Consider the following 14,119-nt stretch of genomic DNA (forward strand, 5'->3'; position numbering starts at 1 on the left):
GTTAGGCAGCGTCGTGGGCTTGGATGCAGTGTTTATAATTAACGTTTTATTACAACACCAGTACACAGCACAATAACACTCTCAATCCGAAATCACCGCTTCCTTGAACACCTGTATTTCTAGCATCCCTAGGCTTTTTTCTCTTTTTCGCGCTGAAACAGTCACCCGATTATTTTCCCCGTAAACTGCCCCAGTGGTTGAACACTTCAATTACATTTTACCCATAATGCAACTATTCACAATAAATACCGTTCCCGCTCAAAGTACAGTAACGCGGGTCGTTACAATACTATAGTATTACATAGGAATACTATACTATAGTATAGTATAATGACTTCACACACTATATAATAATAATAATAATAATAATACTGATGATAATGAATGTGCAGTTTCAGATGTGATATTACATTGCCATGATTACCTCGTGGTCCTCACTTCAAGTGTGTTGTGTTGTCGGGGAATACGTTAAACAATTTACAACAGTTTACAATTTCACTCAGCTGTGTCTGTTTTAAGGTGCTGCGAAGCACATTCACAGCCGAAGAAAGACTGCTTAATAGTCAAACTGCTGTGTTTATAAACCCACTGCATGAAACACGGATATATATTTTCGTAGGCAGTTACACCGGTTTTTCGTCAGACGGCACCTCGTTACGCGAGGACTTCGTGCCACCTCAGATGAACGACGAAGACAAAAGAGAAAAAGAGCTATTCCACTTCGTTCCGCTCGGTGTCGCTATAGCAAAGATGGAGACCAGTTGCACGGCTCTTGCCCTGAGCGGTGACTGGTGTACAGGTGCAAACGTGAAGCATCCTACCCGCGTAGTGTTATAGTACTACTTGTATGCGGGGGATCTCTTTTCTTGGCGACTGGAGGAGTCCTCGCTTCCGCATATTCATTTAGCAGACGCTTTTCTCCAAAGCGAGTACATCTCGTAGACAATAGACAATTACAGTATAAATAAAGTGTGCAAAGATACATTATAAAGTTTCCCTGGAGCTGTGTCGCAATGTCTGTTGCATTGAAAATAAATGGAAAGCTTTTCTTGTTCTCATCCTCATCAGCAGGTCAATATAATGTAAGTAGTGTTATATATATGTGTGAACTACTAGATTGGGGCGGTAGGCGTGGTGGTGCAGCGGGTTGGACCGGGTCCTGTTTTCCGGTGGGTCTGGGGTTTGAGTCCTGCTTGGGGCGCCTTGTGACAGACTGGTGTCCTGTCCTGAGTGCGTCCCCTCTCCATCTAGCCTTATGCCCTGTGTTGCTGGGTTAGGCTCCAGCTCCCTGTGACCCTGTATGGGACAAGTGGATGATGTACTACATTGGGTTGATGTACAAGCAATGAATATGAATGAATTGGTTTATATGGTCAAATGTAACAAACTATGGTGCTGGTTGGTAGCGTAGTGGTTAGAGCTGCTGCCTTTTAGGCGCACAGGCTGTAGGTTTGAGCCCCACCTCCGCGTGTAGTACCTTTGAGCAAGGTAGTTACCTTAAATTACTCCAGTAAAATTACCCAGCTGCATAAAGGGGTAAATAGTTGTAAGTCACTTTGAAGAAAAGTGTCAGCTAAATGGAGAAAATATAAACTAACTGTGTTTCGAATCATTCGATTGCATCTAAGTCTCTTTCCGTTGATGTAATGCACACACACACATCTTCAGAACCGCTTGTCCCATTGCACTCGTCATTTTTTTTTTTTTTTCGCTTTGGAGAAAATGCAAATGTATTACTCTGGAAAGGACCCTTCGGAAGCCTTCGTGTAATACTCAACCAGCTGAATATACCTACATACAGCATTTATGTAGCTGCTGCGGCCGCTGAGCTGCTCTCACCTTGTGCTGCGCTCTTCCGCGCATTGTTCGCACTTGTTCTCTCAAGTGTGTTCTTGCACCTGAGCCCAGAGGAACTGTGTTTTGTCCTCATAGACATTCTTATTAGAATCTGAATTTGAATCAGAAGGAAGTTTTATCTTCCAAGTGTGCTGACGCACACAAGGAATTTGCTTTGGTGCTTTCAGTATTACAGACAATGGACAAGACAGACACATAATGAATAAATATCATATTTACAGGGTAACAAGGAATAAATACAAAAAAATGTAATAAAGAACAAGTAAATTACAAAGTGATGGGATATATTGTACTGATAGGAGACCTATAGGGGAGTGTTAATTAATTAGTGTGGAGTGACAAAAAAGTACACATTAAACACTAGTAGTGACAGTTTGTGGCCTATTTTGTAATATGTGAAAAGGATTTTCTTTTCAATCCAATGGCAAAATGTTAATATCAGTACAATGCTGTTTTCAGGAGTTACATTGATTTCTGTTTGATCATGTACAACTTTTTTCATCATCACATCGACTTATGTAAGAGTTACATACTGTATCCGATCGACCCATCTGAATTTATTTATTTATTGCCAGCAAGCATGTTAGTCCAGGAATTCGTGGATTTTACTGGCAAAACGGAAGCTGCTCAGTCATTTTTCTCTTGAAAATGATCAAAAGCTCAATTTTTCGTAGAACCGCATTATAAACCGGACAAACACGAAGGACTAGGTGGTCTGAACATGGCATGTGCTTACGTGCCCAGGCAGTCAGAGCACATTTTTGGTGGGTTCGGGTCTAACTTGGGAAGTAAGACGAACCTGCACTGTCTGATACTGATACGAAGAACGGTGATTCAAGCTGCTCCAGGAAAAAGTTAAGGCGCGTGTTGCGCGAGAGCCACACCCGCGCGCACGTCCGCTCGGCGGTAATGAATAATCCATTAATGACAGCGATAAAGAGACGCGGCAGGAGGCGCCGGCTACAGACAGACCTATATTCGTACATACTGACACACACAGACAGAAAGCAGCGCTCCGACCGTGTCATCATCGCCGGATACCGTTGCCGTGGAGGCGGGAGCGCGCGCACAGTGAGCGAGCAGACCCGCCGACCTGCACCCGGACCCGGCGCCCCCCCGGTCAGTGAAACCCGGTTCTGCTGCGTTTCCTCCCGAACCGCAATGAGCAACTTGAGGACCAGCTTGTTCCTGTCCGTCTTCGGTGAGCGTCTCCACTCGTACACAGATCATTATACACAGATACACACATGATACAATTAAATCATTAAATGGCTTTGAGGTGCCGCCTTCGGACCCGAAGGACCCAGGTTTGCATCCCACCTACTACAGCAAGGTCCAAAGCCTGAGCTGCCCTAGTAAATTGTGGATTTGAAGGAAAAAAATCACAAAGTAAAGACTGGAAGTCGCAGCGAAGTAAGTCGTGTAAGCCAAATCAAGTATTTTAAACGTCTCATTTGGGGGGCAAAAAAACTTGCCACTACGGCGGTGTTTAAAGCACATGTCATGATGTATCGGGGGAAGGAAGGGCATGAACCGCTGAGGTAATGGTTCCTACGATACTGTACGCAGCCTTTACCCATTGACCCGCGTGTATTAAGCGGGCTGTCGGTGTGTTTAGTGAACAATGACTGAGTTCCACACGTTGCGCTGCTGGAGAAGCGCTCAGAGACACTTGGCGCTGAGCAGCTGACAGCTCCTGTGTGACCGCAGCGTTTCGCGCAAACTAAACCCGGGTTCTGACCCTATAACCTTTGAAAGGAGCAGCTATGCGAACCCTTTGCTGAGCAAGAAAAAACATGTAAATTCCCTCTTCTGTATGTGTACTATGCATACTTTCATGCCAAATAAATGCCTCCGACAATCATGATCATGTGCTGTGAAATATACACATTTGTTCATAATAAATAAAAGTGCTGGTATTCCTACACTTAGTTTTACAGTTAATTGATACCCAGTAATTCACTGGATTATTTAGGAAAGAAAAGCATAAAACTAACCATATCTAAAAACCAGGCAAAGTTTTGAATTGAACAATCCGTGGTCTGTATGGTCTACATGCCACATACTGCAAGCATCACTTCAGTGCAGTACAATAGTACTAACTAGTAGTCATTGCTATGATTTTTACTACTGTGAATGAAAAAAGTACTATAGGTTTCACTGCATGCTCTGGTACAGCCTGTACATCATGCACTTGAACATCTTATGGTCTTGCTGCTGTGTACCAGTTCTGCTTTAGTGATGGAAATCAGAACTTTGGTGCATTTTCCCAAGTTATTGAACATTCTTTTCCCATACATTTGTTCCTGTCTTCAGAGAAAGCTTCAAGTGTCGTGAAAATACAGTGGTGGTTGTGGATTTTAACTGCTTGCACGTGATCGCAGACTGTGGCCTTTCACAGAACACCGTGCTATTGAGAATTACCGCACAGGATGACCTGCAACCAGCTTGATCTCAACAACATGCTTACTGCTGAGTCAGTTTTGCAGCTTGTGGTCACTTGACAGAGCACTATGGTCCAAAATAGCCATTGGATCATTGCTGTGACTAAACATTTTGGTTTTCACCTGGTGCTGTGGTGTCATAACTCCATCACAAAGGTATTTCATCATCAAGACAGATATATATGTCTGTAGGTATTATATGTAACGAAGTGTAAATTCAGACATGGTAATACAGTCCTGTGAAAATGTGATGTTTGTGACAACATTCCTTTTTTAGCCAGAGGAGTTTCTGTTCTATATGTTATTGTGATACTAGATAAAATCGCATTAATAACTTCCTGTGTAACTGGATCCAGTGATTGATGTTCAAATGACACTGCCGTTAAGGCAGAGGACAATAACATTTCCGGTTTTCATTGTGGCAGTTGGTTAAAAAAATGTTGCTCTACATTCAGTAGCCATTATTAAAAGGATTTTTTTTTGTGCTCCTTTCATGCCTTGCAATTTTCTCAAGTCTGCATGTGAGGATTGTTCAGCTTTGACTCTGTGCCCAGTTTATTGTTTCGAGAACCACTGCGAGCCAATCTTGTACGAAACTCAATTCCTGCTTTTATTTTTTTTAGTCTAGAATGGCAAAAGTTACTACAGTAAAGAATTGTAATGGGTAATTAAAAAGTCTGCGAGATGTGGGAGGTGCAGTACATGAGTAATCTTTATTTAATAATTAAAAAAAGTCTCCTAAGATTTCTGAACTGGGTAAGTTGGAGGGACTTTCTGTACCTTCAATATCTTACTTTTGGGGAATAAAGGGACCATCATAACAAATAAAGGTAATTTTGCATTTGGCTAAAGAATACTGGCACTTATTTTGAAAATTTACAATTTCAAATTTGGCCTCAGTTTGCTAGGTGAATACTATAAGAATTGTGCAAAAAGCTTCAGCCACCTGGTACACCAAAGCAAGTGATAGTACCAAAAGATTGGCTGAAATTACATACAGTTTGAGTACTGGGAGAGGTTTACTAATCCTGTGGTAAACCACAGAATAATAAACTACAATGCTATGCAATGTAACGGTATTATGCGCAAATATCCCTCTCTCGTACTGGAAATTTCTAAACCAGAATTTGTTTAACTTGCGCTCAGGCTTGATTTCAAACTACGTCTTGGTCACTGCTCTGAATCTGGGTAATAGTGGTAAAGTTTCCCTCTTGTTTAATGCTCAGGTTGCTATAATAAAATGTACAATGACATTCATGGATAAAATATACAACCTCTATTGAACGTTGCTTTTGAGTAGGACAGCTCTCTTAGCAACTACTGCTCTATACCTTATGTGCAGAGTAAAAAGCCTTTGTTGGGGGTTTAAGGAAGGAGAGTTCCTAAATGATTCTTCCACTCGATTTTGTGCTTCCTGTGCATATACCTGCTATTGACTGGGACTGCTCCCTTTAGCTTTACTTAACTGCTATTGTGTATAAATAACTTTAATCAGATGAAGCCATTGGCAATATAATTATTTGTCCAACCTTGCCCCCTTTAAAACTCTTTCTGTTCCAGATTTATTAATCAACAATAAGCATTTAATTTTAAATGCCCCTGCTCTTCACTTTTAATGCGGGGAAATAAACATTTATACTGTGAGTGACTATTCAGATTAAAAAATGTAGTGTCTATTGTACCAGTAACTGATACTTTGGTGCATTTTAGGCTAGATGACACGGAGTCACACTTTGTTTACTTCTTCTTTATATTTCACTGGGAAGCAACGAAGCTGAACAATAATAACATGGCAAGCAGCCCTGATCCGGATTTGAGCGGGTTGAGCGTCGAGCTAGAGTATCTTTCCCACACGCATTCAGTCTGCGGGGCTTGTCTGTAATCCATCATGTGACCGAAACCTTTAAAAAGGTGGAGATCAAAGGCAGCACTGAGTACCTGTGAGCGAAGTTCACCCAGTTGGATTCCAGCAGATTTACACCCCTGATAACATTACAGGAGGTGAGGGCAACCAAGACGTCAGAGGCCTACGCCAATGGGTTCCGTGCCATTTCATATAGCAGAAAACAATACTTTCAGTGCGGAGGGAAATCGGCTCATCTTTAGCGTGGTGCAAACCTATTTGCTATTGTATTAAGTGACAGGAGGCAGTGTTTGCAGAGCTGCAACAGGTGAAACACAAGTGGAGGAACTGGATGACCGGGGAATCTCCTGCGTTTTCATTAATCCCTACTTTCAGCCTCCACAAAGGAAGTTCTCCTCCCTCTCTGCTGAATCTCCAGCTAACGCATATTTAATTGGTGCAGCGGGTTGCTCCTTTGCCCCGGGGATACACAGACTGTGAATGGCAGACATGGAAAGTGGAAACCAACCACCGTAGGGTGGCGTCATCCTCACTCAAGATGGGTCACCTCCCCCCCGGTATATTCTGGATGCGAATTCCTTTTCCACTGCTCTCATCTGCCTGTCACCTTTTCCTGGTTGTCTTCAATTTTGCCACAGCTGACTTTTTTTTTTTTTTTAAAAAAAGTAATATAAAAGTAAGATATTTATTGATGAGTTTTTAAAAACATCGTTTATAGTGCATAAAGTATTTGACACCCAAGCTTTGCTGGTGTGTACTTTGTCTTTTTTCATAATCATTCCTTCAAAGTGCTCGTGGTGGGCACAAAATGTACATGCCTTCAATAATCAGACATGTTTTGCATAAGTGAGAAGGACCATAACCTGATTTGTGGTGAAGGATGTAATTTATGCTCATTTGCATTTCCGAGGTGTCTCATATGTGTGACGTTTACAAAAGCTGAACTTACAAGTTAACGGAACTCACATGCACTGCGTAGCGTGTGCCACGGAAAAGTACAACATCAGCATCATGTAAAGGTTGTACATAACATCTTACAGCGGTCTGTACAACAGTTTGCGTGAGACTCGTGTGCCGCAGGTGGAGGATGAGCTCGGAGTCAACTCAACTTGCCTTGCTGTTGGCCGTCCCATCCACACTCCAGAGAATAAATGAATTTCTTTTTCAGCACTTCTGGGGATCATATGACATTTGAAACAGGTTTAAAGTTTTACTGCTATACACAATGGCCCAGTTTTACTGCCTTTACACCTTCAGATGATGGCAGCGCCATTCACTTTGTCTTTAATTATCCTTTTCCATTGAGCAGTCTGGAGCCAGAAATTCTCTAAGGGGTTTGGTATAGAAAACGAGCTACTATTTGGGTGCCATAACGATGAAGGAAAATATGTTTGGAGCAAGTACTGCCTAGTTACCTGTCAGCTATTTCAATACATGTGTTTTCCCTGGGTCCAGATGCAGTGCAGGGTGTGTGTCTGCTGTGTCCCAACATGCTGTGCTGTCGTGGAGGCAGGAGGAATGCAGGCTTGATAGCTAGTGGGCGATGCAGCTCAGCACAGGAAGAGACTTGGCTCAGTAGGATTGACCCCCCACTCCCCCCAGAGCCCAGGGCTGTCTTTAAGGAGAAATGAAACAAAACCTTTCTGAAGTCCTTCTGTATTGTTGCAAGTGGGATAATGGTGCAGAAAACATCTGGGACATGTCCCCACTGGGGATCTGCTTTTCACTGGTGTCCTTAATCTCAGTTAAGTAATGTAATAATAGCTGTGTATACTGGTAGAATGTATACACACACACAAACACACACACACATTTTCTGAACCGCTTGTCCCATTTGGGGTCGCGGGGAGCCAGAGCCTAACCTTGCAACACAGGGCGTAAGGCTGGAGGGGGAGGAGACACACCCAGGATGGGACGCCAGTCCGTCGCAAGGCACCCCAAGCGGGACTCGAGCCCCAGACCCACCGGAGAGCAGGACCCGGTCCAACCCACTGCGCCACCGCACCCCCCGCTGGTAGAATGTAACAAACTTAAATTTGTGCTACAATCCTGTAACATAAGCTCTGATAATGGTCCACCTGTTTCAAGCACTGTCCTCATACTTGGTCTCACAGTCATGCTTTCTTGGCATAGCAACAAGACTCAAGTTCCAAAGGCACCACACCCTGTGAAACTATTCCCTGTGTTGCCATAGTGGCGTCAGGAAGCTGCTGGAGGCAGAGCCTCTGCAGAGATCTTGTCCTTCATGCATGTGCAGGACTTCTCCATGTGGTTCATAGAATGATCCAGACGCCCTGGATTGGTATTGGTTGGCTGAATGAGTGAATAATAGAAATAATAAAGGTAATTACGATAAGCTGATTCATCCCTCTGTGTTGCTGTCCCACCCAACAGTGGAAAGTGGCCAGCCATGAGATCGTAACTAGCCGTGAGGACAAGCAAGGAAAAGTAACCGAGTAGGACAGCGAGGAAGTCAGTGCAGTACTATGGACGATGATGATGGGGGGGAGGGCAAATTTTTCTTGGAAATATATGTAGATCTGGGGGGCGCGGTGGCGCAGTGGGTTGGACCGGGTCCTGCTCTCCAGTGGGTCTGGGGTTCGAGTCCCGCTTGGGGTGCCTTGTGACGGACTGGCGTCCCGTCCTGGGTGTGTCCCCTCCCCCTCCGGCCTTACGCCCTGTGTTACCGGGTAGGCTCCGGTTCCCCGTGACCCCGTATGGGACAAGCGGTTCTGAAAATGTGTGTGTGTGTGTGTATATGTAGATCTGCCACCATTACTTATTCATTCCGATGTCATACAGGCCATTGGACTTTTAACCATAAACCTGTTGCAATTCCTAATAATATTCCATGATTTCAGATGGCTTCACTTTATATGATTATTCTTGTGTTTTTGAGTTCATAACCTGATTTCCTGGATTGGTTTAAAGCATGTAATCTGTCTGTTCCTCAAGGTCTGCTGGTGGGGTGCAATGTCAGCGCAACGAGCTCATCTCCTACATGTGCCCCAGGGCAATGCTTAACATCAGGTAAACCCCTGCTCACACGTAATCGACACTGAGCGTGTCGCACGCCTGTTACTCTTCACCTCCGGGTAACTGTCTCTGTGTCCCTGTGCCCTTTCTTTGCTCAAGTTCTGCAGTCTCTTCACCCTTGACACATGGATACTCCTTTGGTAAGGAGTGTAGTACATGCGCAGTGAGGTCATTTCTAACTCTTGCTTCTGACTCTCTGCAGGTCAGGAATTGCGTACCAGAGAGCAGTCTCAGGATCACCCAATGATCCAGAAGTGCAACGCCAGCATGGAGAACTACTGCTTACACGGAGAGTGCATACTAATAGTGGGCATCAAAGGGCACCATTGCAAGTGAGAACTGCACTCTTGCACTTTGTGTGGACGTGTTATTTCAGCTCCACACTCCTTACTCATTCTTCATTTATGCTTTGTCTTTAGAGGACCAATAACTTTTTTCCCCCCATTTTTTGGCAGATTATCCTCTAGTAGTTCTCAAGTTTGCACTTCAATTCAATCATACATTCTTTTGCACGTGTACAAATTCTCAAAGCTGAATCAGGAGTACAGTCTTAGGGTTCCACTAGTATAAATTGAAAATTTATCTTATTGCTTTTTTAAAGAGCATGGTGGTGCAGCAGGTAAAGCTAGTGCCTAACGACTCCTGAGCTACTCATTTTGGGCTCAGGCTGTGCAGTTTGTGTGCTTTTACCTGAGGTTTCATCCCAAAGACCAGTACAGAAGGAGGTGATGGTAAAGCACTCCCATGCTCTTACTTACCAAGAAGGTGGTCACATTGATTCACATATAACTCACCAGCACTTGCCCACCCCCCCCTTAGTCTATTGTGGTAAAGGATATAATTTATCCTCATTTGCATTTTTGAGATGTCTCATATGTGTGATGTGTCCCAGGTGCGAGCAGGGCTACTCAGGACACAGGTGTGCTCACCTGGAACTGGTGCAACAGCCGATGAGTAAGGAGCACATCATCCTCACTCTGGTGTGTGTCGGCCTGACTACCATCGGCATTGTGGGAGCGCTATACTTCTTCCTCAACTGGTGAGCGTCTAAGTATCTCTGGGTTACCTGTCATTAGCAAATCAAGACCCTCATTGTCTATGCTCAGTATCAACAGGGTAAGAGTTCTGTGTGCTTGTGCTAAAGCGCTAACCATTCTTCTATGGCGTTTTTGTGCTTCGGAGTAGTGAGCGTTTGTCCAGGTTAACTTCATACCTCTTCTCTCCGAACAGGTACAGGAAGAATAAATGTTCCTCTCAAGAGAAGAAATACCAGGAGGTGCAGATGGCTTGAATGACAGCTGGCCTTTTAACAAGCATTTTACAACCTTTTTTTCCTTTTTTAAAAAAATAAGTTATTCATAAGAAAAATTGCTCTGTCACATAAAAGTCAGTAGTATTGGCAGACTTTGGTACCTGTTATGTGGTGATGACAGTCATGCGTGTAATGTCCTGTTTCACTGAGGGCGGAGATGCGTGAGTCACAATGCTCTGGGTAGTGTCCCAGGGTTGGCTTTTAAAAAAAAAAAAAAAGAAGAAGAAGAAAAGGCAGTGCACCTTTCTGTCTAAAGTGGACGTGTCCTCGCTTTTGGCCTTTTGGGAGTCGGTCTCCCTCGCTGATCCAAAGGTGAATAGTATAGTGAAGGGAGTGGTTGCTCCTCAGTGGAGGAACTTTTCCCCTGGGCGATCCATTGATCATACCAGATGTTTAACAAACAATCATGCAGTGATGTGTATTGTGTTCTGCATATTGACGCTTGTGTAGAAAGTCAACACGCGTTGTACACACATTCCTGAAGTCTGAAAAGAGATTGTCTGAAATTAGTTTAATTTAGTATTACAGTATGTAAATGGTCTTAAGTAGAAGGCTCACTGTCTTGACTTGTCCACTTTTGGCTTCTTCTGGCTGCAATTACCCTCCTAGGTTTTTTTTGTAGATACTTAAAATGATGCTCTGTAATTTAAGAAAAATATTTAAAATAAATATGCAATGGAGACTTGGGTATTTAAAGTAATACATTTTATTTAATGGAAGTATTATAACTCTATTACTGTACTGTTAAACTACAGTATTTCTGGTAGAGGGGATTATGAAAGAGGGTTGAGCAGAGGAGAATAAATCCACATTTATTCAAATTTTCAAGTATGAAATGTCAGTTCCTAATAAAAAGTAGCTCAGCTTTTTGTTTCCATTTTGTAACTTTTTTCCTCTCTCTCTCTCTCTCACTCTCTCTCTGTGTTTTTTTATGTTTAAGAAATTAATTTTTGAAATTTATCCAATGAATTGGTTTTGTATCTCGTATGGATTTGCAAAACAAAATTTCTGGTCTCTTTCTGAAAGGTAACCCTATGAAGCTTTCCACTGGAGGGCGCTTTGTACTTGAGATATTTGATTTTGGGGGGGAAATATAACTGAAAAGTTACAGTGAATGAGATAAATATAAACCCAGCAAAAATAATTCCACACCATCATATTTACCATGCTAGCACATTGAATTTGCTAGTAAGGGTTGGGAATGTAAGTAAATATTTTGGAAAGTATGTCACTTCATTTGATCTGTGATAATCGGTGATAAAGACATTTACTTTTTTAAATACAGCTGAAATTTTTCAAAGCGTTTGCTTACATCGGCAATGTCCTGGTTTAAGCCATCTCTCAAAGGAAGAGAGCCCTGAATACCATGTACTTCTGGACTCTTCGCACAAGTGAGCTTAGAAATTCAGGGTTGTGAATTTCAAAGCCCACTTGCAAGGTCTACAACTGATGGGTCGGTGTCACTGCATGAAAAGAGCTACCTATAAAATAAATTGAATTGACCTTGTTTTTTACATGAATTGTCTTCTCTACCCACTGCCATGGAGCAAAATATGTCGCCCAGTCTGCAAAATGTTCCTAACAATGTGTCATTTGAAACCTTAACATTTTTCAGATGATTTCAGAGTTAATTCCATGGAATGATCAAATGATAAACGTACAAACAGGATTGGCTTCTGTCTGAGCAGGTTGGGCTGTCTTGTCAAGAGCAGCAGGCCGCAGCGGAGAGGCCATCGCCCCCGGCCAATGCTTGGACAATCCCTGCCGCAGCAGCCCTGCCTGCACAGTCATCGGCAGCATCATGTCTCGCCAACTCCAATGCAACAAATAACGTCTTTACATAAACATCTCCCTATTGTGAAATCCATCCTGCCTTCAACTTGTTGCAAGACAGTTAATCTCTCAGTCCAGCTCTGCTCATAGCACTCAGAGTTCAACAAAGAAGTGAAATATCTTTGCTGAGACTCTTTCACTGACAGGCTGGATTAGAAACTTCTACTGGCGGTGAGTTAGAGTTATGGTTAGGTCAACCACAGTCCACTTTGCACTCATCCATTGACAGAAAATGTTTTTTTTCCCCATTATGATCTCCGGGATCCGAAGTTAGTTCTGGAAACCTGTACACTGGAGCACATCTTGAATGGGTCAGCAGAGCATAAGATACGAGCTCACCTTAGCCGTACTCGGCTAATTATATAAAAACTTATTGATGAAGTTTGATTGGTCTTTATTACATACAACCAAAATTTTGTTCTTGATAACATACATTTTATATTTTAATTACAATTAATATTTGGCAAGGGAATATCTCCTGTTGCAATGCTCTTAACCTAAAGCTCCCTTACCTGTATGGAAGGGTAGGGTAGTGGTTAGAGCCCCTAGCTGTAGCTGCAAAGGTTATAGGTTTGAATCACACCCACTGTTGCACTCTAAATCAATGTGTTACCCTGAATTATGTTAGTAAAAGTTACTCAGATGTATGAAGGAGGTAAAAATGGACAGTTGGTAGTGTAGTGGTTAGAGCTACTGCCTTTGGAGCCAAAGGGTCCCAGGTTTGAGCCCCACCTCCAGTTGTAGTACCCTTAAACAAGGTACTTACCCTAAATTACTCCAGTAACATTACCCAGCTGTTTCAATGGGCAAAGAACTAACCTTAACATACATTGTAAGTCACTCTGGAGAAAAGTATAACCCAGTGAATAAATCTTGTGCAAGTGAAGCGTCTGACTCTTGCAAGAAACGTTAGTATTCTCAACAATCTGTATGAAACGGGTTGTGAGGTTCGCAAGATTTGTTCACCTTTTTGCAACTGTTTATATACTCATGGTGCTACATGAGCAACCCTTTTTTATTAGTAATGATGTAACCTCCTGCCCTATGCCATGCTCCAACTTATGTCTTATGTGTCTCACAATGTACGTTCAGCCCTGTGAACGGTCCTGAACAACAAAAATCCGTTATAAAGGTTATGAAAAACGGGTACTCTTTATTAATACAAGGCTTCAGGGGCTCATTTTCGCACGTGACACGCACGGTAATTTTTTTTCTTAAATTATTTTATTTCTATACCAAGTGAAAACTTGACGCGAGAACACGAGTTGTTTTTTGCTCTCGTGACAGGAACCGATTCCCTCCCTGCGCAGCAACGTTGCTGCGCGGCTTTCAGGCTGTATTGCAAAGTGGTAGAAAACTGCGAAACTATCGACCATTAAAGTGCGTTACATCAAAATGAGTAATATAATATAAGAAAACATAAATCGGACAGCAGGTTATTTCATCCGCTTCACGTTCAGAAACGGCGGGTCACGCCGTGGGCAGAGCACTTTGCCGGCTCGTGCAAGAAGTGGGTATAACTTAGCCTGGGCAGCTCAAACGAACAAAAAGTTATAAGTACCTCATAAATACCTTCAAAAACGAGCGAGAGACTTTCAGAGCTGCCGCGTGTGTCCTTTCGGGTGTGTGTTTACAGCACTGTTGTTCTTCACAAACACACAGCAAGAACCCGAGAATTCAAAACGTGTCTTGAACTTGAAGTTGAAGCTTTCTTAAAACATAGTAAGATATAAATAAGATGCATCATGGTAACAAAACAGATCATTTGGACAA

At 42.8% G+C, this 14,119-nt stretch overlaps 1 protein-coding gene across 1 annotated transcript; it reads left to right on the forward strand.

The window, feature by feature from the left end:
* The first annotated feature begins 2,683 nt into the window (after positions 1 to 2,683).
* On the forward strand, positions 2,684 to 10,731 carry LOC108938403 (proepiregulin-like). Its single transcript, XM_018758953.2, has 5 exons — positions 2,684 to 3,058; positions 9,121 to 9,195; positions 9,404 to 9,533; positions 10,094 to 10,240; positions 10,432 to 10,731. Exons 1-5 carry the CDS (start codon positions 2,767 to 2,769, stop codon positions 10,490 to 10,492), a joined length of 705 nt encoding a protein of 234 aa, XP_018614469.1. The 5' UTR covers positions 2,684 to 2,766; the 3' UTR covers positions 10,493 to 10,731.
* Positions 10,732 to 14,119: the final 3,388 nt, after the last annotated feature.

Source organism: Scleropages formosus, chromosome 17 (assembly GCF_900964775.1).
Source record: "Scleropages formosus chromosome 17, fSclFor1.1, whole genome shotgun sequence".
Lineage (NCBI taxonomy): Eukaryota > Metazoa > Chordata > Actinopteri > Osteoglossiformes > Osteoglossidae > Scleropages > Scleropages formosus.

Bases quoted from the DNA above. Each gene is read 5' to 3' on its own strand.
- LOC108938403 (XM_018758953.2), top strand. From the start codon at position 2,767: ATGAATAATCCATTAATGACAGCGATAAAGAGACGCGGCAGGAGGCGC. The intron at 3,059-9,120 runs GTGAGCGTCTCC...CTGTTCCTCAAG, and splicing joins CTTGTTCCTGTCCGTCTTCG to GTCTGCTGGTGGGGTGCAAT. The intron at 10,241-10,431 runs GTGAGCGTCTAA...CTCTCCGAACAG, and splicing joins CTATACTTCTTCCTCAACTG to GTACAGGAAGAATAAATGTT.